The following is a 25420-nucleotide window of genomic DNA, read 5'->3' as shown; positions in this document are numbered from 1 at the left end:
AACCCCTTCCTGTGAACATTGTGTCTTCAGATGGCCCAGGACATCCATCCGGACAGGAGGGAGACCATCCAGGTCAGGGAGGGCGCCGGCTCATTCCCAGCCCTCTGGGTCTCAGCGCAGGCCTTGGTCTCAAACACTCGTTCAGTATGAACGACAGACCAGGAGGCTCACCCGTTGTTAAATGTCACTCTTCAGCAAGGCAACCAAAGCCTTGCCATTGCCTTTTGTCTTTGGGGATAGACTGGGTTGTGAGTTGTCCAAGAGGTAGCGCCCAGGGCCACTGCTTCTTGTCAGGATTCTGGTGGCCTCGTCGGTCCCCATGGAACTGCCTTTCCGCAAAGCTCTTAGGTGTGCAGCCATGGTCCCCAGGATGTTTGCTAACTGAGTGAATGATGGCGCACTCCCCTCAGCCCCCCAAGTGTGGGAGCGCAGTGAGGTGTCCTGTGGTTTGTTCATGTCACAGTAGCTGCCTTCCCTAGTCATGTAGGGTTGGAAACATTGCTTGGTGGGTGTCACGTGACAAGATAACCCCTCCGTAAATCGCTAAGAAGTTGTTCTGACTTGTTATTTATGTATTTATCGATGGTCTTCGAACAATACAAGTCGGCTTAACAGACGTGAGCACTCACTGAGCGGTGCTCGTCCTAGGCAGCACCGTCCCGAGTGACCCTTGTAGCACTGGCATTGTGGGCTCTGCATTAGTTACTCTTGCCTGGTTAAAGGATTGGCATGTTAGGGTTAAAGGTGTGCTCCACCACGCCCGGGAGGAAGGCTGAATTTAGTCTCCTGCTTTTCGGGTATTCGTCACGGCAGGGAAGGCACCGTGACCGCCAGGACTTGCAAGAGCGGTAGCGGAAAGCTGCTTGCTCATGTTGATGGACCAGGAGGCAGGGGGATGAACTCAGCTTCCTTTCTCCTGTCCCCTTTATATCCAGTGTGACCCCCAGCCCATGGGCATGCACCGCCCACATTCAGGACATTCAGTGTCTTCATCCCCCCAGTTAACGCATTTGGAAAAGTGCGCCTCAGGGCATACGTTTCCTCTTCTTTTTGATTTTGTGATTGTGTGTGTGCACATAGCAGCTTTGGGAGTTGGTTCTCTCCTTTCAGAGTGTAGGTCCTGGGGCTCAAACTCAGCTCACCAGATTTGGCCACAAGAGCCTTTACTGCTGCACAGTGCCATCAGTCTGTCTGTCCCATGTGCTTCTTAGTTCAATCATGTCCATCTGTCTGTCTGCCCATGTGCTTCAATCACGTTGAGAATTGCAGTTAGGCACCCACAACTTAACTGGGGCCCGTTTGGGTCCGGGACTGAGGCCTCTGTCTCTGGTCTCTCATCACCAGCAGTGGCTTCGTGTCTGTCTGTCCTGGGGATGGCTCCTGCTCACACTGAGGCTGAGAGCTCAGGATTTTCTTCAGAGAGCATGGGGAATGGCCTCCACCCAGGCCAGATGGAGCCCAGGAGGCCAGAGCCTCTGGCTTGTAGCTCCCTCTGCATTGTTGAATCTGAGTCTTTCCTATACGAGGAACTCAGGTTTCTTCTCATCTCCTTTAGAGATGAGATGAGATTTGTAGCCAGGGACTGCCCCAGAGGTCCTTCTGTGATGGCTTGTGTTTTAAGAACCCTCTTTGATTTTCTGCTCGGCAGTAGCTGAAGGTCTCTCACCTTTGATTGACTCCAGTCCCTCATACTGCTTCAGGGACCCAGCTGAAGCATCTTTCTTCTCTGTCACTCACTGCTCTGATTGTGTGTCTGCAGAGAGTGCCTTTGCATACATGTTTATACCCCTCCCCGGCCCCCAGTCCCAGTACAACTTTCTGAATCCTGCTTCCCTTGAGTGTACCCTCTCTCCCTCGGAGCCAGTCAGGTGACCAAGAGCCTGTGTACCCCCTTGGCTGTGCAAACACATAGAGCCAGGCATTGTAGCAAAACTTTTTATGTGTGTGTGGATGCTCGCACGTGTGTGTGTGTGTTTGCATGTGTGTGTGGGCATGAGCCTGAGGTTGGTGTCTAGAGCCTTCTCCATCACTTTCCACTTTGAGCAGGGTTTCTCAAGCAAGCCTGGAGCTCATTGTCCTAGTCAGGGTCACGATTGCTGCACTGAAGCACCACCACCAAGAGAAGCTTGGGGACAAAAGGGTTCATTTAGTTCACACTTTAACATTGCTGTTCTTCTGGAAGTCAGGACAGGAACTCAAACCCCCGGAGGCAGGAGCCTACGCAGAGGCCTCGGAGAGGTGCTGCTCACTGGCTTGCTCCTCATGGCCTGCCTACAGCCTGGCCTTACAGAGGCATTTTCTCAGTCCAGGGTCCCTCCCTTCAGATGACTCCAGCTTGTGTCAAGTTGACTGAAACCAGCCAGCAATACAGCTTACCACACAGTCAGCTCCCTGATTACACAGGTTCTGGGGCCCCTAACCCCTGCCGCCACCTGGCCTGTGCAGCAGGCGTCTCCTCAGCTCTGCCCCTGTATCCTTTGGCTGTTTGGTGTCTCAGATGTGGATTTTGGCCGCTTCCTACTAGGTTGACTGGCATGCGGTGCTGTCTCTCGTTCACACCTAACTGAAGTGCAGTGCATGTGTGGATAATCGTTATTTCCAACAGATGACCACTCTTCTCTGCAGCTTCCTTCCACACTGGTGTGGACCGTCTCCTAAGTTAGTCAGTACTGCTCCCCCCCCCCCCCCCCGACCCCAGGTCACTTGGAGGCTGCATGGGCTTCATATCAAACACCCCTGTCATGATCATCCTCATCTGCTGACCCGTGTCTTCCGCCCGCAGCCCGCCCTGGTGTGTGCCCGTGAGTGTGTTTCTCTGCTCACACTCCTGGCTCCCCTCCTGCCCTGCCCTCCTGTCTCCTGCTTTACCTTTCCTGCTTCATTTCCAGGAACAGGAGCAGGCAGGACAGGCTTTCCAGGGGAAGCCGAAGCCGGGGCTCAGTGTGCCCATGCAGCTGGTATCTAGGTGTCTGTGCAGCTGCTGGTCACGACTCAGCCTTCATGGGTGGTGGCCCCTACCTGTTCACCCCACAGTCACGGCTGCAACCTGGGTCAACCAACCTGTTTTGCTTTGCTTTTCTCAGCCCCTGACAGGCGCACAGAAAGGAGCTGACCTACCTACCTTCCTTTCTTTCTTTCTTTCTTTCTTTCTTTCTTTCTTTCTTTCTTTCTTTCTTTCTTTCTTTTTTTTGCTAGCCCTGTCCAATCAGGAGCGTTGTTCCAGGCAGTGGAACTTTCTTTCATGTCTATGACTAAAAATAGCTGCTGTGCTTAGTTGAATGATCTGAAAATATCGCTTAATAAATGACCACAGAGCCTAAGTGACAGCCCTGTCACCGGGTCACACGTGGGAGAGCAGATGACTTTAATTACGAATTTGCAGGCCGCCTTTGCCACTGTGAATAAGCAATTAGCAGGCAGTCGCTGCCAATTGATGCGGCCTGGTTGGGGACCCTCTGCTGGAGGGCTAGCAGGGGAGGCGGGGCGGTGGTTCCTCCGTCTTCTTGTTTCTAAGACTCATCACAGGGTCCTAGCCTTGTGAGGTTGCCTCAGTGGCTCGGAACTCGAGGAGTCACAGAAAACACATTTTCTGAGGCTATCCCTGGACTCAGGGTGTCTTAGTCCCCTTGTGCTCTTCTGGGTTGGTAATCAGCAGGCCCAGGGCTCCATCTGGATCTCACATCTGTCTGCTACATGTAAGCTCTGGGTTAGAGTGCAAGAGTCAGAGCCTTCCCTTCCCACCATGCACTGGATTGCGCAGGGTCTTGGCTGGGGTCCAAGTGGTGGCCTCCTCGGTCGCCTCCTTGGTGGCCTCCCAGTGCTCCATGCTTTACTGTCTCCTCCCTCAGAGGAATGATGACTATTTAAGCCACTCTGCTTTGTGTACAGAGGATGCTTAGTCATTCCTCTGGTGCTAGCTACCACTGTGTGTGTGTGAGAGTGTGTGAGTGTGTGTGTATGTGTGTGACTGTGAGTGTATGTGTGTGAGTGTGTATGTGTATGAGTGTGTGTGTGAGTATGTGTGTGACTATGTGTGAGTGTATGAGTGTGTGTGAGTCTGTGTGTGTGTGCGTTATATGTGTGTGTGTTATGTGTGTTATGTGTATGTATGTATGTGTGTGTGAATCTGTGTGTGTGTGCATTGTGTGTGTATGTGTGTATGTGTGTGAGTGTGTGTACGAGGGTCTTTAGCTGGGCTGGAACTCCAAATGGCTGGCCTGGCCATCCAGCAAGCCCCAGGGATCTCCAAATCTTACCTCTTTAGAGCTGGGATTACTACCATGTCTGGCGGCAGCCGCTACTGCTATGGCGGCTGCTGCTGCTGCTGATTCTTCTCCTCCTCCTCCTCCTCCTCCTCCTCCTCCTCCTCCTCCTCCTCCTCCTCCTCCTCCTCCTCCTCCTCCTCCTCCTTCTCCTCCTCTTCTTCCTCCTCCTCCTCCTCCTCCTCCTCTTCCTCCTCCTCCTCCTCCTCTTCTTCCTCCTCCTCCTCCTCCTCCTCCTCTTCTTCCTCCTCCTCCTCCTCCTTCTTCCATTGGTTCTAGAGATCAAACTTAGCAAGCACTGTACTGATGGAGTCTTCTCCCCATGCAGTTTTCTCTCTCTCTGCTTCGTTGTCTTCTCTATGTCACGTCTCTGTGTTCGCGGAGGTATGGCATGGTGGTCCAGGCAGCAGGAAAGAGCCCTCAGCAAACATCTGAGGAGATAAAGCTCCCGGAGGAGCAAGAGGCTTCAGCCTGTCTCTCTTCATGATAACCTGAGGATAGCCACCAGGGACAGACTGTGTAAAGCCCCAAGGCTGGTGTCTTCAAGCAGCGGAAATTACTTTCACATTTCTGGAAGCCACAGGTTCAGTCAGATCCACCAGGCACAGCAAGGTTCTGCAGGAGTGTTCCTCTGCGAGAAGCCGATCCTTGCTCTTGCAGTCTCGTTCTCATCTTCATCCACACCCCTACCCCCTCTCCTCCATGGGCACAGTGCTCTCCCTGTCCTTGTGTGTCTCTGGTTCCACCCAGATGTTCCTCTTCTCCTCCTCCTCCTCCTCCTCCTCCTCCTCCTCCTCCTCCTCCTTCTCTTCTTCCTCCTCCTCAACATTGATGTCTCAACGCTGTCGCATCTGCACATGCCCCATGCCCCAGGGTGTAGGATGGGGCAGGTCTGTGAGCCACTGCTCAGCCTGCCGGCCACCGGGACCCTGGGCTGGAACATCTCCAGAGGTCCGTGTCAGATCCTGTTTGTGGCTTTGCTGACACTTTACTTTCGCAAGAAAACCTAGGTCCTGACCCATTGTCAGACTGCACCCAGCTTCTCCGCTGGGGTGCCGGGGTGCTGCCGAGCATGCCACCAGGAGAGAGGCAGGGTAAAGTCCCTCACGGGTGGTCCACCATCCGTGTTTTCCTAGAAGTGAAAACAGCGTGGTCTGGGATGAAAGCTGTGGTTCCCAGCCTCCTGTGTATGCAGGTGCGTCTCGCATACCCCACTAGGAGTTGGGGGTGGGGTCTGGGGGTCCCCGGTGCATGCATTCCCTCCCCTCAGGCCATCCACACATTGGGTAGGAAGGAAGGGGAAGGCAGAGCGCTGGACTGACGGAACCGGGTCTGATTCTGAGAGAGTAGGGAGAGGCTGGAAGAGAAAAGGCCTCTCCCGGAGATTTCAGTGATCGTTGACAAAGAGACAGTCCTTGCTTGTTCAAACTGCTTTATCTGATGATAGATGTGAATGCATACTTTATTCTAGGTGAATTGTGGGTCAGTCCGCAGTGGCGGACTGACGGGGTCCCGATAGATATGAGAAAGTCCGGTTCCAAAGGCTGGAAACTTGGCGGTAGGCCCCAGAAGACGTGTGGAATCCAAGGGTTCCAGAGTTTTATTGTTCATGGCGAATGTGGATGGGTCTGATGTAAAAGCCAGGGGGAGCTGGCTTAAATAGGGAGGGGGAAAGAAGAGGAACTTAATTGAGCCACACCCCCTCTGCCTTTATATAACTCATGAATATGGAAATCTCGAGGCTGAGGCCTGTTAGTCACGCCCTCTACCTGCAGCTGTAGATGGTGACAGGAAGAGGGGCTACTGAGCCAAACGTGTCTGCAAGGCTCGGGTTGATGAAGGATGTGGACTGCATGGAGGAGTCTGATCCAGGGCCTCGGGGAGATCCATGCTGTCCCTCACAGGCCATGTCTCTCACAGGCCATGGTCCTGTTGGGTCTCCGGCTATCTCAAATCCAGTGTTCTGCCGGGGAGACCAAACCATCTCTTCAGGGCCCCACAGTGAACCAGGGATTAAATACCTTTTTGGGAAGGAATGCCCAGGAAGAGAAGCTTATTGGCTGAAGGCTGGCAGTGGTGGTGGGGTGGGGGGCTATCTAGGCACCTCATTAGCATGGAGAACTCAGGTGTTTATGCTACATGACCCAGTGCCCGTGATCCTCAGTGAGGTGTCATGGTTATGTGTTCTAGAGCAGGGAGAGGCAGGCAGGGAATGGCTCCACTCTTGCCACTCTCAATTCTGAGATTCCCAGGGTTTGAGCTCACGCATCATTCTCATGCCTGTCTGGTGACCTGGTCCCACAGGCCCTAACAGCCGGCCTGTGCTTCTTGTGTGGCTGGTGCTTCTCCTGTGCCGACCCACCTATGCTGCGCTGGCTTTTCCCATCATTCATTGTAATTAAAAGTCTAAATGAAAACTATTCATTTCACAGGAGTTTGGACATTTTTCTTTTTCTTTTGAAGGTGTATAAATTCTGATCTAAATTTGGCAGAATGAGGAATTATAAAGTTGGTAATCTTTTTGATATTTTTTTTTTACCTTGGAGATGGGTTTGTCCTGTATCCCCAAGGGCTATCCCTGAACTCTTCGCCTGCAGGAATCCTCCTGCTTCTGACTCCTGAGAAGCTGGGACTGCTTGGTGCATGGTGGTATCAGCTAAGTGTCTCTAATCCTGATTATAAAAATCCTGGGTAACGGAAGCCCCCTGAGTGACCACTCTTTCCTTGTCCTTGTGCTTGGCTGAACCCAGCCTTTTCCTGAGAGCAGTCAGTTTTGGGGAAGGGTCCTGAAGCAGGGGCCCTGGGCTGGCTATAGGACATTGGTGGTGTGTGGACTGCCACCAGCACTGCTCCCTATTACCCTGTCGGGTCTCAGAAAGTGACCAGTAGCTTGCAAATCATCTCTTTCTGTTGAAGCTGTTAAAGACAAAAGCAAGTTCGAGGCCAGCCTGGTCTACCAAGTGAGTTCCAGGACAGCCAAGACTATACAGAGAAACCCTGTCTCGAAAAACCAAAAAAAAAAAAAAAAAAAAAAAAAAAAGACAAAAGCAAGCGTAGATGTTTATCTGACTGACAGATACTTGACACAGAAGAGACTTATATTGATCAAGGACTAAACAGCCACAGAGAACCGTGAAACTGGAAAATGAGAAATCATGATCCCCTGATTTGAGAAACAAAGCCAGAAGGCATTGCAGCAACCTCAGGGACTCTTGGATTCCTGATTATTTTGAATCCCACCACCGTGAGCGGCTGTGTTTCCAGAAGATGCCCAGCCCATACTGAGTTTAGGATGTTTTACTGGCGAGTGCTTAGTTCCCTGTGTAGTGAACCTACTATGAGGAGTGGATCCATTACCAGTGCTGATTGACGCCTTGCAGTTATGGGCAGAACTCTACCCAGGAAGGGGCAGGGTGGAGGCCGGGCCAGATTCCTGTGTGGCATAGTCTGATGCTAAAGGTTCCCACTTTCTGGATTCTTTGTTTATACTTTTTTTTTTTCTACCCGTTGACCAGGGACCCAAACCCCATTAACACCAACATCAAAAGGACCATGGCAGTACCCAGACCCACCATCTGGCTATGGGGAAGGCCCAGCATGCCCTGCTGGTCTGCAGGGTTTGAAGCCCAGGTGCATAGCAAGACAGCAGTCAGGACTGCTGGTTTGGGGTTTTCTCTCACTGGTATACAGAGCACACAGCAGGCAGAGTCTCAATGCCTGGTCACGTTGTGGTTCTGATTGGTTGACCCTTGAACTTGGCTGTGGTATGGTTAAGCGGAGACCTTCTTGTGAGTGTGTGGCATCGCCTGGTACCTTGGTTTGGCTGTGACAGTGGCCTGGCCATGCCTTGTTTCTAGTCATGTGAGTAGCGTCTGTCAGGACTTCAGTCAGGGCCAGAGTCCTGCTGTCCTTGCTGGCTCTTGCTGAAGTGTGTGCTGTCCTGTGTGCCAGGCCCCTCTTCCAGGTCACCTGGGTTTGTGTCCCCCCTTTCACGGTTGTGCTGCTACCTGGGTCTGTGCCGTCACGGACCCTTGTCTGCACCTGGGCAACCAAAGCCTGTGGCCTAGGGTCGTGAGCCATCTCATCTGTGTGTTCCAGCTACCCATGAAGTGTTAGGAGGTGACAGTATTGTGTTCAAACTCCCTTGCCTCCTACTGCCATGAAGGTGTTGCTTTGGGGCACATGGTGACAGAGGCTGTGCGTCCCAGTGAGGAGCAGGCTGGTCGTCATCCCCCCCACCCCCCGCCTTCCATACTGGAGTTCTGGGTCAGCTGTTCTACACAGGCCAGCTTGTTGTGGTCTGACAGTTTCCCATAGGCCTCAGGGGTCTTCACCTTCCCAAGCAGCTCCAGGATCTTCCAGTCAGGGCTTCCATTCAAAGCAGACACCTCTTGATAGGCTGAGTGACATTTCTGTACTCCACAAAGACCTGGGACTCAGCTGTGATCTTACTTAAGAGGACGAAAGGGACAAGTTTGGGGTACATCGCTGAGCAGAGCTCCTGGATTTGTAGAGGTGACTTTGTGCTGACCACAGAGGGCTTGAGCCCAGGGTTTCCTACGGCCTCGGCCTGTTGATCTCGCCGCTTGCTGAGAAGGTGGGAGGACTCACCCATGAAACCGCAGGTTGCTTTTCCAATGCTGGGTGCGTTCTTCAGGATGACGTGCTCAGCTGGTAACCCTAAGTTCATCATGCACCTCCACCTCTCATACGTGTACATACACACACATACATACACACACACACACGTACACATACACACACACATATACACACATATACATACACATGTACACACAGAGACACATGCACACATATACACATACATATACACATATATATGTACATCTCCCTCACATTTACACACAAACACATATACACACAGAGACATGCACACATATACACATACATGCACACATATTTACATGTACATCTCCCTCACATTTACACACACACATGCACACACACACTCCCTCACATTTACACACACACACACATACACTCCATTATTTTGTAAAGCATCTCTTCAGCAACACAGGTGCAACTCTTTAGTTTTCCTGATGCATCTGAGGAGAAGTTGGCAAGTCTCTGAGGGTTTACAGATGGGCAGAAAGGTCCCCGAGGAGTGGAGTGTTAGAGTGGCCCCTGCTGCCCCGAACCATAGGAGGAAACTGATGGGCTCATAAGACTGGTGGGTGTCAGGAAAGGCTGTGTCCTCCTGCCTCAGCTCCCTTGGGTGGAACAGGTAGCTCTGGCTCCTTGCTGCTCTGAACTCCCGGAATGGTTGTGTGGTGACATCACTGGCTTGCCGTCCTACCAGGTGGACACTGCACTGTCTCACGTGGCCGTAATTTGTTCCCGTTTCAGGCCAGCTCATCCACCTCTATATCCAGCTTGGCATGCATGCACATGGTTCGGTGGGCTGTTTGGAACCCCGATCTGGAAGTGGGCCCAGGAAAGGTGACGCTGCCTCTTCAGGGTGGGGTGCAGCACAACCCCTCACGCTGTCTGGTCTATAAGGTGCCTTCAGCTAGCATGAGCTCAGAGGAGGTAAGTATTTCATAGGTGTGCTTCTCACATGCTTATAGCAGGTGTGCGTGTGCGCATGCGTTTGTGTCTGTGTGCGTGTGTGAGCCTGTGTGTGTGTGTGTGTGAGCCTGTGTGTGTGTGTGTGTGCATGTGCACGTGCTGCTTTTGTGTTTGTGTGTGTGTGATATGCGGGTACAGTTACCATGAGAGTGCATGTAGAGGAGTCAGAGTGTTTCCTGGATCCTTCTCCATGCAGTGTTTGGACTCAGAGTCTCCCGGAACTTGGAGCTTGCTGATTGGCCACCCTGGGCTCCATCTGTCTCCCCTCCCCACAGTGCTGGGGTTGCAGCAGTGTGCTATTTCACTGTCTTCCTGTGTGCTACCTCACCTGTCTTCCTGTGTGCTACCTCACCTGTCTTCCTGTGTGCTACCTCACTGTCTTCCTGTGTGCCACCTCACCTGTCTTCCTATGGGTTCCTAGGACTGAGCTCAGGCCTTTGCACTCACCCAGAAGCACTCTGCCCACAGAGTCCAAGTTTATTTTAAAGCTCCACAGTGACTAGCATGTTTTCAGTGTTTCACAAGCCAGCCTGTTCTGCGTCCTGAATGTGCCCTTGGTGCGTGCTGAGCCCTGATTAGGCCAGTTTCATCCTGGGTCTGATAACATCCACACCTTCTCCTCTGGACGCCTTGCTGGGCCAGTGTCCACATTTGCGGGGAGGTGCTCCTTGGCTTGTGCCCATGCTCAGTGCCTCAGAGGAGGACTTCGTGCGGCTTTTGCCAGGAAAGTGATTGCCGAGAGAACCAGCCAGGGCTTTGGCTTCAGCCCCCAGCTAGGCTTTGCACACACCCCCTCCCCGCCAGCACATTCCCACTGTGGACCTTGCCGCTCACTCTCTACAGCATGCAGAGCACAGACCCCCCCAGCAGACTCTCATTCTCTAAGCTCCAACCTGGAAAGCAAGGAAAGTCAGGAGAGAATCCAGGAACGGTGTGTCACCTGGCTGCCATGGCTGCCCTGCTTAAGCTGTGGTCCTGGAAGTCAAGTGACTCAGGACAGCACAGACAGGTGTGGAACTGTAGCTTGGCTCAGGCCTGTGTCTGGGGTCTGTCCTTGCCCTTTAGGGTGTGGCAGGGCCCCCTTGCCCTTCCCTGTGGTACTGGTAGCATACCCATCTCAGCCAAGCACAGAGCCATTACCGCCCATTTCCTCTTCCTCAGGGAGAGGGGCTGTACCTGCCATTTCACAACGTCAGTCTGTGCTGACGTAGCGACAGCTGTTATTTCCAGTGTTGTTATTTATGATCTGCCTGATGCTTTGGGGACCTGCATCAGGGAGCAGCTGATGGTGCAGTTTCCTTGTTATGAGCAATGTCTCTCATTATGGGACCATATTTTGCTGCGTTTCCATATGGTCTGGTTTGAGCCCTTATTATGAAATCACCATCAGAAATCTCAAAGCCATTACCTTCCCCCTCTTTTCTCTTCCTTTCTCCTCTCCTCTCCTGTGTGTCTCTATATGACTCTCTCCCTGCCTCTGTGTAGTTATGTCTCTTCTGTCTCTTACTCTCTGTATGTCTATCTCTGTCTATCTGTCTCTGTGTTTCTTTTTCTTACTCTCTGTGTCTGTATCTCTGTCTCTAGCTCTCTCTGTATTTTTTCTCTCTGTCCTCTCTGTCTCTGTCTGTCTGTCTGTCATCTGTATCTCTGTGTCTTTCTTGTGTAAATGTCTGTCACATTTACAGCTCACCTTGCCACTTCATTGCCTTCCCTTTTTTGAGTGGGCGAACTGTACCGGGCCTGAGAATTTTGACAGGTTGACTTGCTCTATGACACACATGTCAAACATTTCCATTTCCCATGCAGAACACCGATTCTGAGTTGCATTTCTCTCTCCCAGAGATGATGACATTTCCGAGGAGTAACTTTTTTTTTTGCTGGGGACTGTCCCCTCCCTCAAGAGTGTGTTTGACTGCATCCCCATCATCTACCACTAGATGTCAGTCACATCCCAGTTGTGGCAGCAAGTGTCTACAAACCTTGCTGAAGGCTTTTTGGGCCAGAGGTACTTGTGGTTGACACCCTGAGCAGACAGCCTGGATGACAGCAGTGTGCTGGGGTGGCACCGGCTCTGTCTCCGCTCCTGCACTGGGAAAAGCGCCATGGCTTCTTTGTGAGTTTCTTCCTGGTGGCTCCAACCCTGGCCAGTTGGAATGGAGGTGTGCCTTACCTGTGCCCTCTCCCAGCGGCTCCGCAGCCCTTCCTTGTTCAGCGACTGCCTTTTGCAAGTGCACATGGACAGGGAGGAGAAATCTGAGCAGGAATGGCAGCTGTCAGTCAAGGAAAATATTAGCCCTGGAGAAGCTACATTGTTTCTGGGAAGTACTTCTGGGGCTCATGTTGTCCACTGTTATTTCAGCGCTTGCTCTGAGCAGCGAGGTTCCATCTCTGGCCGGGTTTCCTTCCCAGCTCTTGTCCTTGTCTTGTCTTTTTCCTTTGGATGGGTAATTCTTTAAAAGGATTTCCATCTGCAGGAGCTGGTACTCCAGTCCCTAGCTGTGATTTACAGTTATTTACCTTTGATGTTGAAATAGCACCTTCCCGTGCTATTAGTTTATCAGCTGTAGACATCAGGGGCTGACTTTCTGAACTGATGGATGAGGATGCTACCTATGCTCACACTCCTGTCTTCTTTACAAAGCACCGGGTCTTCGGTAGGATGCACACGGCAGGCCTGGTAGGAAAGCTGAAGGCTCCTGGGGAACAGGGCAGTGCTCACAAGGAAAGGGCTTGTAAGCAGCCGGCTTACAAAATCCCAGGTTTATCCTTAGCTGCACCGGTGTCGACCTGACCTTAAAACAGCGGGTCAGGGTGTTTGAGACCTGAGCTGTGTGTGGGGTCGACTCTGGCTAGTCCCGTGCTGCCCACTGGAGGTCCATAGGCAGGAGATCTGGAGGACACTGAGTAAGCTTTGAGACAGGCACTCATGTGGACAACAGTGCCCACAGGAACTGTGGTCTCAAGCTGGGGCCTGATCCCAGGGGGCTGGTTTCTACTGATGTAAAATGCCAACTTCCTCCCTTCATGGACTGCAAAGCAGCCATGGATGCTTAACATGTAATCTTCAAAGTAAGTGCGATATAATCTAAATGAATCTGTGTACCGGGAGTCCACGTGGTAATGTACCAGTTATCTGACAGCAACACGGAGATGGTTCAAAGCCTGGTTACCGAGGATCTTAAAATGTTTTAAACAGTGGAAGTGTCCGCGCACATAGGTGCTGACACTGTTGTGAAGAGAGGGAGGGTGCAGAGACGAGCCAGATGGAGATTTTAGAACTAAAAAGAAACAAGTTAAAATCTTCAGAAGATGTGCTCTGCAGCTGGATGGGTGGCCAGAGTTTGCCATCCCTGACATCAGACAGTAGAACCAGGACCAGCTGAGTTGCAGGAGCTGATTGGTGGTGGGGGCTTGAACAGCAGGGCAGCATCTGAACCCAGCACGGGGTCATCAGAGTTCCCAGAGTGGGGAGAGTGCCCGGTGCAGGAAATGCCTCTGAGGATACAATGATAGGAAGCTCTTGGCAAGAGACACAATCCCCGATATCCAGAAGTTCGGCAGAGCCCAGAGACAATGGGAGGTAACCTCAGCCAGACACTGTCAATCACTGAAAACTAAAAGCAAAGAGTACAGAAAAGAAATAGAAAACCAGTCCCCTGCCCTCAGAGAAGTGCTGGTATGGATGCTGCAGTTTGCTCTGCCCAGTGAGGGCCAGTGGGAAAAACAGAAGCTCTTGGAGCCCAGAATTCTGTACCTGGCAAGAGTCACCAGAAGCCCAGGCATTGCCTCTCCCAGGGAACTGAAGGAAGGGAATTGGAGAGCAGTGTGGTGTTTCTCGTGAGCAGTGCTTCTCAACCTTCCCAACACTGCGAGCCTGTAATACAGCTGCTCAGGTGGTGGTGACTCCCACCCATACATTTATTCCCATTGCTACTATGTAACTGTAGTTTTGCTACGGTTATGAATGGTAATGTAAATATCCGCATTTCCAATGGTCTAGGACCACCCTTCTGCCCCCATGAACCAAAGCGGTGGCAACACACATGTTAGGAACTGCTACTCCAGAGAAGGAGGCATGGAAGACCGGAATGAGGAGCAGCGGAAGTGAGGGCTCAGTAGGCTTTGAGAGTAAAAGAATGGGGGAATTCCATGCAAACGCTGACTGCAAATCTCCAGCGTGTTTATAGCAGCCAAAATAGACCTTGACGCAGAGGGAGTCCCAGTTTGGAAAAAATCTTAGGGGGTTTCTTTATTTTTATTTTTTGTGTATGTTGTTTTGTCTGCATGTATTTCTGTGAACCATGAGCATGCAGTGCCTGCAGAGGCCAGAAGAGGGCGTTGGATCCTCCAGGAACTGGAATTACAGGTGGCTGTGAGCCACCATGCGGGTGCTGGGAGCTGAAACCAGGTCCTCTGCAAGAGCAGCCAGTGCTTTTAACTGCCGAGCCCCCATAGCTCTGAATATTTTTATTTTCACAAAACACAGTGTCTACAGAATTACCTCCTAGCAGCTGCTTCCAAGAGAAATGAGAACTGGTTCACACAGCAATTTGTCCACCGCTGTTTGTGTCAACTCTGTGTACAGTCAGCAGACTGGCAACTACCCAGGTGCTCCCAGTGAATGGATGGGTGGGTGGTCTGGGCACACCCGTGTGATAGGACATGACTCAGTCATGACAGCCTTGGACTGTTACGTGTTCTATAGTGTGGGTAACCCCATGGGCATTGTGGAGAGTGAGTGACTGAGAGAGAGCCTGTGTGGTTGTGTCACATGATTTATATGACACTCAAGAAGGCCAGTCTAATTCCGGAGAAGCAGTCAGTAGCTGCTTGGAGCAGCCAAGGGATGGGTTAAAACCCATAGGACTGTGGTCGTGCAAGTAAGTCAATATTACATGTTAATTAAAAAACATACACATTATGGCTTATTAAATACCTTAACTATACTTCTGCTTGGGTAAATGTCATACCCTGATAATATGCTCTCCTGGGATTTTAATGCCACAACTAATGTTCTTCTCAGAAAATTACTTGTTTATGATTCCAGAATGTTTGCTTTCTGGCTGAAACTTTTCTTGAGCGGGGCCTGGGCCTTAGAGTCAGCACTTGTGCTGGTGTCTCTGCTGGAAGTGCCCGTGAGGAATGCCATTGTCACTCTCCTGCGGTCAATTGCAGGTGAAGCAAGTGGAGTCCGGAACCATCCAGTTTCAGTTCTCTCTGAGCTCGGACACACCCACCACGGAGTATGCCAGTGGCCCCAGGGTAGGGCGGCGCTCCTCTAGGAAGATGCCAGTGTCCCCTTCAGGTGAGTTCCAGAGAGCTGACTCCCACCACTGCTTGCCTCCCCCTCTCACCAGCTCTGCAGGGTAATTGCCGAAGGTTTCTCTCTTGAGTCAGTGAGCTGGTTTCCCTCAAGATGATGATGTGGGACCGGACAGTGTGACAGTGTGTGGTCTGGCTGGTTGTCACCCAGCCTCCAGCCACAGACTGGATTAGATTCCCAACGGCTCCCCAAGTGAGTGTGTGTCTGTTGGGGAAGAGCGGCTTCATCCAGGGCAGTTCACAGGGGCGTCCTGTCGACATGGGGTCGCAGGAAATGCTGGCCACCAGCCCTGTTGCATGGTCGTCTTGGCATCCTAATTCATGTTGAGGCACCTTTGACTCTCAGTGTGTGAGCTGGGGATGTCCCTCCAGCCAGTGGCCCCCAACAGGGATCAGGCCCCGCCTGAGAGACCACAGGTGCCTGAGAGACCACAGGTGCCTGAGAGACCACAGGTGCCTGAGAGACCACAGGTGCCTGAGAGACCACAGGTGTGTGGGGGTTGAAGAGCTGCTGTTGCTGTTGAGCTGGAAGGGCCCAGCATCTCTGTGACCCGACCTGTGGTGAAGCCAGGGTGGAGGAAGGAAAGGCCGCACAGCAGGGCCCACCGGTGGGCTTTGAGCTGCGGCCTGGGCTTCTGGAGCAGATGTGTCTCCTGCTTACGGAGGGTTGTGGGGCCCTGGACACACGTGGTCTTGCTCTTCGTGACTGATCCAGATGGACAGATGGGGAATGAGCAGCTGGTGAGCCCATGGAGCACAGCACTGGCATTTCCTCCTCCAGCTGTGCTCCCTAATTCCCACTGTGCTCCCACCCTCCAGCTGTGCTCCCACCCTCCAGCTGTGCTCCCACCCTCCTGCTGTGCTCCCACCCTCCCGCTGTGCTCCCACCCTCCAGCTGTGCTCCCACCCTCCAGCTGTGCTCCCACCCTCCTGCTGTGCTCCCACCCTCCTGCTGTGCTCCCACCTTTCTGCTGTGCTCCCACCCTCCCGCTGTGCTCCCACCCTCTTGTGCTCCCACCCTCCTGTGCTCCCAACCTTCTGTGTTCCCACCCTCCCGCTGTGCTCCCACCCTCCCACTGTGCTCCCACCCTCCCACTGTGCTCCCACCCTCCTGTGCTCCCACCCTCCCGCTGTGCTCCCACCCTCCTGTGCTCCCACCCTTCTGTGTTCCCACCCTTCTGTGCTCCCACCCTCCCGCTGTGCTCCCACCTTCCTGCTGTGGTCCCATGATTCCTCTGGCTGCCCAACAGCAGGGGATGACATGGAGGACATGCTGCCCATTCCTTGCATCCCCCACCCTCCCCACTCAGCCTCTGATAATCTGGGTGGTTTTGAGTGGTTGTTTTCTATCCCAGTTTGGTCCCTAAGTCCTGGCATAGGATACTCTGTATTTTGGGTTCTGGTTTGCAGAGCCTGGCCCTCATGAATGTCATTTTCTCACTGATAGGCCAGCAGCCCGCTGACCCTTTTGACCTACAACTAGGTACACAGACCTCTGGTCAATGGGATTTTTTGAAATGCCTGGAAGCAGGTACTAAAACCTAACCATTTGGTGACCAGCCGTGTTGAAGTCTCCCTCTCTGAAGAGCCGTTCATTGAAGTTCCTAGTTGTTTGAGTTATGTGCTTAGCAGACCCATGCAGGGTTGTTCATGTACGTTAATGGACCCATCTTATTTAAATGGAGTCCGGTGTGCAACATCCCCTGCGCTTGGGGTGTTGCCAAAAATGTCTGCAGGATCCCCTGGGGCTGGGGTGGGGGGGTGCTGGCGTGCACTTTGTCAGAGTCGCTCCAGAATAAATCCTCACTTTATGCGCAATACGGATTTATAGACTTTAGCACTCTTGTTGGATAAACTGGAATTCTTGGTCATTTTCTCTCCTGTTTGTTTTCTAGATACACAGCTGGCCTGCCGCAGGGGATGGGGTGTGACTTTCCAAGTGTGTTTGTATCAAGCCTTCTTGGGATCAGGGCAGTGGGCCTCCCTATCTCTGTGCTTAGGATACCCGAATTTCTTCTCTTGATGTTCACACGATGTTTAGAAATATGAAACACTATGGTTAATGGACCATTGCGAGTGTGGCCAGAGGCACGTGGGACTCACCCCATCCCTGTGACTTTGTTCCCACTGACCTCCCATAACCCATATAGCTCTGACCCACTCTCTTTTGTGGGAACTTGGTGGTGTTCCCTCCCCTTTGCTTGTCTGATGAGCTCTCACTGGATTACAGATACCTGGAATTCTCTCTTGTTGGGTGAAGACCATTTGTGAGTCTTACAGGTGCTCTGAGGACAGTTTGATCATCTGGGTCTTGCTCTTAAGCTGTATTGGGCGGGACTTGATCAGGAAGGGCTGACTTCCCACCCGGATGACTAGACCCCTCATAAGCTTGGCCTTTGCTCCACAAATGAGACTTGAGGTTGGCTTGCGAACCTCACCGACAGCACTTCTTCCTGATGGTCTTCCCTGCTGTGTCTGTCAGCTTCTGGTGGGTCCTGTGCTGGAGATGGAAGGCGCCCTGCCGTCCAGAGACGTGTTCCTTACTGGGTTGTTGCTGTTCCTTGGACACTGGCTTGGTGTTCTGCCCTCTTGACTCTGTCTTGTCGAGTTTATCTACAGTGCTGACTGTGTGTCCTCTTTTCCTCACCTGTAACTTCCTGGACAGGCGGCATTTGGTAGCCACTTAGGACCTCTGCCCTTGCTGCTTGATGCTCAGGGTCTCCAGTTATCACCCCCCCCACCACGATTCTCTTTTCCTCTCTCCTACCCTTCCTTCCCCTCTTCTCTTGTTTTCTCCTCGCCTTTCCTTTTCAAGTGGGTGGGAGGATCCCAACTGGAGGAGTCCTGGCTGCCCCTCTTAGGTTTCAAGGCTGCTGAAATGACCCTCCCTCTTTCTAGCCCCTCCCCTTGCTATTGGTCCAGGGACCCTGTAGACTCCCCAGGCTGCTGGAGTCATTTCCTGTGCATCTTGCTCTGCTGTGCCAAGCCTGATCTTGAGACTTCTGCCTAGAGTGTATGCTACCCACAGAGTGTTTATTTATTTTTTTTTAGTATTTGCTAATTTAAAAAAAAAGTCCAGTAAAGGGCAAGCCAAGGCAGCTTGGGAGGCATGAAGCCTTGGTATTTTGGTTTACAGATTGACCCATAAGTTATAGGCCCAAGAACAGCGTGGCATCCATGGGGATAGCGTGGTCCGACTAGGAAGTAGGGAGCCTGTGTTTCCTGTTGATGCGGCAACAACTTGGGACTTAAAGCAGTGCACCCTTATCCTGCTGCTCTGGAAGCCACACTTCCACAGTGCACGCAGTAGGCCTGCATGCCTTTCACAGGCCACGGGAGAACCCATTTTCTCTCCTTTCCCTAGCATCTGGTGGCTGCTTGCCCCCTCCTCCCTCCTCCCTGCATCATCCCAGCAGCCGGCAGCATCTGAGCACCTTCCGCCCTGGACTGGCCAGCAAGTGATGTTTCATGGTCTGGACCAGTAGCCTCACTAGTATCTTCTGTGGACTAGGATGTGGCTGTCTCAGGGGCCAGGAGAAGTTAGTCCTGGCGCTGACCACGGGGAGTCCGGCAGACTAGCCAGTAGGTGGTGCTGTACACTTGGTTGTACAGAAAATGCAAAAGCCAGTCGTAGCTTCATGTCACTTAGATAAATGTTACAAAATAACTTCCTCACACACACACACACACACACACATACACACACACACACACACACACACACACACATACACACACACACACACACACATACACATACACACACACACACACATACACACACACACACACACACATACACACACACACACATACACACACACACACACACACACATACACACACACACACACACACACACACACACATGCACACATACACACACACACACACATACACACACACACACACACACACACACATACACACACACACACACACACATACACACACACACACACACATACACATACACACACACACACACACATACACACACACACACACACACACACACACACACACACACATACACACACACATACACACACACACACACACATGCACACATACACACACACACACACACACACACATACACACACACACACACACACACACACACACACACACACACACACACACTCCAGATAGATTAAAGGATAAAGCTTTAGAAACTGTAGGAAAATGGAGATGATTCAGATGACATAAGAGGTCAGAAGTGCTGTACAGCAGCACACAGACCCCAGCCGCGAACCCTCGTCACCTCCACAGCACACGGAGCCCAGAGGGGTTCCTGCTGTCTTTAAAGGTTTTTGTGTTGTTGTTGTTGTTGTTGTTTTGTTATTGTTTTGTTTTTTTTTTCCTGAGACAGGGTTTCTCTGTATACCTTAGAACTTGCTTTGTAGACCAGGCTATCCGCAAACTCACATTGATGCACCTGCTTCTGCCTCCAAAGTACTGGGATTAAAGGTGTGTGCCACCGTGTCCAGAAGCCCTGTCTCTTCTTGACTGTTGTTTATTTTAGTTTTTATTTTTATCTTTAGGTATGTCTGTTGGTTCACTATCAGTAGCAGCTAGCAGAACATGTTGAGTTACCCAGAGCTGGAGTCAAGGCAGTTGGGAGCTGGGGACTAAACTAGGTCCTCTGCAAAAGCAATACGGGCTTTTAGCTGCTGAGCCACCTCTCTACTGCCCGCTCCCCAATTTTAGATTGTGTCTGTGGAGCTGGGAATGTAGCTTAGTGGCAGAGCACATGGGGTGCCCTAAATTCAATTCTCAGCACAAGCAAACAAACAGACAACAAACGTGTGTGTTTAGCCAGAGGGTGTCAGGTCTTCTGCTGCAGCACTCTCCTGGATTCTTCCCCAGAGGTCTCTTTCTGGACCTGGAGCGAGGCTGGTGGCCAGTGCGGCCCAGCCGTCTGTCTCCATCCTCCACAGCCCTGGGATGCAGGCACGAGGCTAAGCCTGACTTCTTTTCATGTTTGTGTGCTGGGATTTGAACTCGGATCTTCATGCTTGAGTAGCAAATGCCCTTACCCAAGGAGTCATCTCTGCAGCCCCGTGACCTTTCGGCAGTTAAGAATGAAACAAAACAAAAACAAACAAACAAACAAACAACCCTCTCCTCCCCAGCTAAGGGAATGGATAAATAAAGACGATTTGTTTGCTAGGTAAATGAAGGAAAGATGAAAGAAGAAATCGCAATGGCTTATGTGATAGAAAGAAAGATAAAGTCTCATTGGCTGATGTGATAGAAAGACCAGAGATGGCACTGATGTCAACCATGCAGGATCCCAGAACTCAGTGTCACCGAGACCCAGTCTGTCCTCCTGGCTCTCCCCTGTGCACTCTCCCTTCCTGTCAGCTCTGTTTTCTGCAGAACTGGCTTTTTGTCCGAAGTTTCTCTGAGCTCTGAGCCCAGACACTCCAGGATAATCCTTGGATTTAGGAATTCCAACAGAGCGAGTGAGAGTTTGGCAGTGGTGAGCTTGCTCTGTTACCCGTATTTGTGAACATTATGGTGACAGGAGCTGGGGACAGGGAGCTGGGGACAGGGGGTTAGAGACAGGGTCACATACCCACTGTGGGTATGGGTGAGGGGTGCAGGGCGGCTCTCCATGGGAAAGTTCTCAGAGGGCTGGCTCTCAGGGAGAAGAAGTGGAAGGTGTTAGTGTTCACATGAGTTCTCATCATTTCTGCTCTTCCCAGCTTCCCTCTCTGCGGGGCCGCACGGTTCCTCTGGCTGCTTCACGGAAAGCCTGTGCTTTCCCCCTGCTTGAGAAGTACAGCAGCCATCAGCCCCCGGCCTGCCCCTCAGCAGCCTGTGTGTGTGGATGTGGTAGGGAGGGGCTGACTGTTAGGAATAGGTGGGCTGGGGCTGGGGGACAGCAGAGAAGCAAAGTCAGAGCCCACCCGCCCAGCCTCCCCCAGGCGGCACCTCTCAGCTCAGAGCTCTCCCAGGTGAGCAGGCTGGGAGTGTTTTCCTCTGGGACACATGACAGGAATTTGAGTCCCGAAGAAGCAGAGCCATCATGCACACACTCAGGTCTTTCCTGAAAGATTCGCTGTCTGTATCTGCAGGGAGGCAGTTTTGGTTCTTGTGGACATCCAGAATGGCTTCGTAACATAGCAGCACAGTGGTACGCGTCTCGGTGGCTGTGACTGGGACCTGATTTGTTTGGCTTATATAATTTGGATTTATGGTTGCACTCACATCACATTAATACAGTCACTCCACATCGCTCCAGGCTTAAAAGTCATCGCTTCCCAAGACCCCAGTAAAAGAGACTTAAATATCCACTAGTGTCTAACCTACAGGGGGACCTTTGCAGACCTCCGTGTCTGTCACCTCACACAGCTCCTCTGGAAAGGTTAGTGCTATGTGGCTGTCACCTTAAGTGAGGTATTCTGGCTTTCCCTTAAGGATGGATCACTGTTTTTATTTTTCCTGTAAAGTTGACAGAGTCGAGGTCTGTTCATCCCTGGCAGTGGGAGAGCAAGCATCCAGCCACTAGAGGGTGCACAGGTCGAACTTTTGATTAGTCTTTGAATTTCCTTGGACCATAAATTTTTTTTTTTTTTTTTTGAGTGTTCCGGTGGCGACAGCATTTTGGATTGTTTGCTCAGTGGATCTGAAAACACTCCTGTAACGGGGGTCATCGCAAACACACGCTGCCATGTTCCCCAGGACACATGTGCTTAGATCCCAGCAGCTGCCACTGTGCTGTGCAGCTCCTCTGGCAGATGGCCATCCACGTGTTGGGGAGCCTGGTCGCCCCACTTTTTGGCCACTTTGGGCACAGCAGTGGAATCTCCAATGCATTTGCTGCAGAGGGCTGGGCGCAGGTGTGGTAAGCATGGCTCTGTCAGCAGACAGAGCCAAGCTGACCCTTCAGGGCCCCGGGCAGGTCACCTGGCTTTTCCATCCCCTGAGGGCCTTGGTCTGAGTTCAGACCCACACCTGCCCTGCCACCATGTTCCTCCTTTATCTCTCTCTTTTTTTATTAATAACTTAATTTTTAAAAAATTTTATGCATATGGGTATACTGTAACTGTCTTCAGACACACCAGAAGAGAGCATCAGATCCCATTACAGATGGTTGTGAGCCACCATGTGGTTGCTGGGAATTGAACTCAGGCCCTCTGGAAGAGCAGCCAGTGCTCTTAACCGCTGAGCCATCTCTCCAGCCCCACCCCCAACACCTTTATCCCTCAGCTTCCCATTTTCCTATCCCTGTGATCCAAGCCTCAGGGAGGACAGCTTCACTGCCAAGAGTGAGGAATAAAGGCCTCTCAGATGGGTTTGCCTTGTGCGTCCCCAGCACCCAGAGCCCAATAGTCCTGACTCCTTCTTTATCCGGTCAGTCTGATGACAGGCAGCCTCTTTGCTACCCTTCTTTAGGTTTAGTGACGATCTCATTAGGACCCAGGCGCTCTCTCTCTCTCTCTCTCTCTCTCTCTCTCTCTCTCTCTCTCTTTCTCTCTCTCTCTGATGGGCCACACTGTCCCCTCTCTGCCTCCACCCTTCTCCAGCTTCTGCTTGTTGCTAGGCAACTGCCTCCTGCCCCTCTCCTGCTCTTGCTTTCCTGGCCATGCTGGTCTGGGCATTCAGCAAGCCGAGTGTGTTCCTCTGGCCACACCCCTCCACCTCGTACCCCATCTGCCCGTGCAGCCCTCTCAGGAAGGGAGCTCACACGTGGGATTGGGGGCCCTCAAGATGCCTTGTATTCAGGCTCTCCTGCCAAGGCCATCAGCAGGAAGATGTCATGGCAACCCATCCTCCTTCCCAGAACAAACATGCCCGCTCTCTGCAGGTTCTGTTGTACTGAGGATCCCAGTGTCACCAGTCCTGGGACAGTGGAGGAGGTCCAATCCCTTGTTAGCTATTTTCCTGTTGGCATCTTTCTGTGGCGCTTGAGTAAGTACAAGCGTGTGGCAAATGGGACCTGTGAATCAGAGGGCTAGGAAAGTATAAGGTGGGAAGGACACTGCCTGTCCTTTCTGTCACACAGCACAGACCTTGCCTACCGAGGGGCCCTGAGGTGATGTGATGGGTCTGGGTCCCACTCTCCCGAGCCGCTATACATCAAGAAAGTGACGGTGGATGTCAGATGTTACCAGGAGACACTGCCTGGTGCCCCAGTCCCTGTCTCTGGTGGGTACCGTGACAGAGCAGAAAAGCATAGCACACACTCTCTGTCACCGGCAGGCCAGCCAGCTCTGGTCATGGATGGAGAGTGTTCCTCTGTTGTGTTTGTGACAGTGTCCAACATGCATGGTCAGGCTAAGGTATGCCGAGGGCTGCCCAGGGCTGGAGGGAAGTAACTCACTGTGTCCCAGAGAAGTCTCACCTTATGGCCACACTGCGGTCCCTCTCCATAGCTTGCACAGAAGGCAGGGGACACACAGGCCTTGGGTCTTTGAGTGACCCAAAGGGACCTGTGATAACTCAGATTGGAGTCAGAACATAAGCTCCTCCCTGGCCTTCGGGGGCTTTCGCTTAGCCAGGTGGAGGACATTGCGGCTTCTAGATGCCAAGCCAACAGAGAGCTGGGGTGGGCAGTAGGCAGTTTGCTGAGAGCAGTTCTGGGCATGTGGAGCCTGATAGACAGTACAGGTGTTGGGACAGTTAGACAGTGCTCAGCAGGCCACAGAGCCTGCGGAGGGAGGCCACGGAGCTGGTTTCCTAGTTCCTGGTATTTGACCAGCAGCCTCTGCTGGTGTCTGGAGACCCCTTGGCATAGTCTCTTCCCTCTGAACTCTGCAGGCTTGTGTGGAGCTGAGCTGCACCGCCCGTGCGACTTCCCAGGCTCCTTTGCCTCGAGAGAAACGGTGACCTCTGGGTCTGCATGCTCCCCCCTGTGGACAAGGCCATTGTCAAACCCAGAGGTCCAGGCACACCCAAATGCTACCTCAGCCCCAGGAATGGAGGCCAGCCTTCGAGGGCGCATTCTGTGGAAAAGCAGTGGCCGTCAGCAGCTACCGGCCGCCTGTGGAGCCCCTGTGAGCAGGCTGTGCTGATTGCTGTCATTACTTCTGCTGAAGGGCCTTGTAGCTGCTGCAGGGCCACTGTGGTAGATCTGACAAGTAGCACCTCGCTATGACGAAAGCCTTATACATCCGGTGGTCACGTGGTAACTCATAGTAGCAGGTGGGCACAGCGGTGGGGTCGTGCCCTGCAGGTCACTCAGTTCTGAGGAGCAGGGACCCTGCAGCAGGCAAGCCAGCCATGGTGGCGGCTCCTCTTCCTCGCCCTGCAGTATATGGCATAGAATTGTGCCATGTGTTGGGTCACCAGCTCTTCTCACTGTAAGCCCAGCATGCTGCCCCAGCGTGCTCAGCACTCCAGCACCCTCGCCCAGGGGCTCCTTGCTAAGGGGGTCTTCCTGTCATGCGCCCCTTCCTGTGGGGCCATGGTGTACCCAAGGAGGGATGAGCTGCTCAGAGGGAAGATTGGAAAATGAGCCTCTCTGGGTCCCGATGTATTTCTTCCCAACCTGCTGTTCCTCTAGGGGTGTGGGTTGGGCCCTCCCAGCCTGGGCTCACAGCAGGTGTCTTAAGAGGACTGCCAGAGCCTTTTTAAAGGCTCTTTTTAACTCTCTCAGAAGGCAAAATTGCATGGTAAGTCACAATATAAAGAATTACCCGAAGAAACATTCCATACAATACCCAAATTTGAGCCTGTGGGGGAGAAGCAGTAATGGCCCCGTGGTGCTGCCTCGAGCTCTGAGCTTTCCCTCGCCCAGAGGATGCACAGGCCGGAGCCTAAGTGCTGGTTCTCTCAGCTAAGGATAATGGAGCCATCTCCTGCAATTTTTCCTCTTTACTAAAATCAGCCCGCAGAGTTTTCCGAGTCCCCCATTAGGGAACAAAGTAGAGCTTCTCTGTCTCATCTTTGGGGTGTTTTAGGTAAAGGAGAGGGCTGCAGAAGATGGTCTGGGGGCCCGGGCAGGCACCCCGTGGTGGCCAGCTGGGTGGCCTCCAGAGAGCGGAGACCATCCTCCTCCTGGCACTGGCAAAGCAGCAGGAGTGTCTGGGTCACTGGGAACCCTGCTGGTTGACATGTTAGGGGCGAGCGGATACTTCCCAGATGGTGACGGGGCTGTCCCCGGAGCTGTACCGGCCAGGCTGGGCAGTTGGGTTAGGTGAGGCGGAAGTCCTTTTGGGCTGGTTCCCACTTCTGTTCCTGGAACTCCGTGCCTTCTTGCCCCGCCCCGTCGATGAGGCCTCAGAAGGCCTGGG

The 25420-nt window shown here is 52.4% G+C and overlaps 1 protein-coding gene across 4 annotated transcripts in view; it reads left to right on the top strand.

Moving 5' to 3' along the window:
- The window catches only part of Nphp4 (nephrocystin 4), a 92320-nt gene that overhangs the window by 36331 nt on the left and 30569 nt on the right, over positions 1 to 25420 (top strand). For all 4 annotated transcript variants that reach the window (XR_013110295.1, XM_076933637.1, XM_076933636.1 and 1 more), the window contains exons 10-11: positions 9630 to 9812; positions 15027 to 15156. Coding sequence is in view for 3 of the 4 variants with exons in the window: in XM_076933637.1 (XP_076789752.1) it covers positions 9630 to 9812; positions 15027 to 15156 (313 nt within the window). In the remaining variant the exon portion in view is untranslated. The remainder of the gene's footprint in view (positions 1 to 9629; positions 9813 to 15026; positions 15157 to 25420) is intronic.

This window comes from Arvicanthis niloticus, chromosome 5 (assembly GCF_011762505.2).
Source record: "Arvicanthis niloticus isolate mArvNil1 chromosome 5, mArvNil1.pat.X, whole genome shotgun sequence".
Classification (NCBI taxonomy): Eukaryota; Metazoa; Chordata; class Mammalia; order Rodentia; family Muridae; genus Arvicanthis; species Arvicanthis niloticus.
The sequence above is the reverse complement of the archived record's forward strand: the minus strand, read 5'-3'. Positions and strand labels throughout refer to the sequence as shown.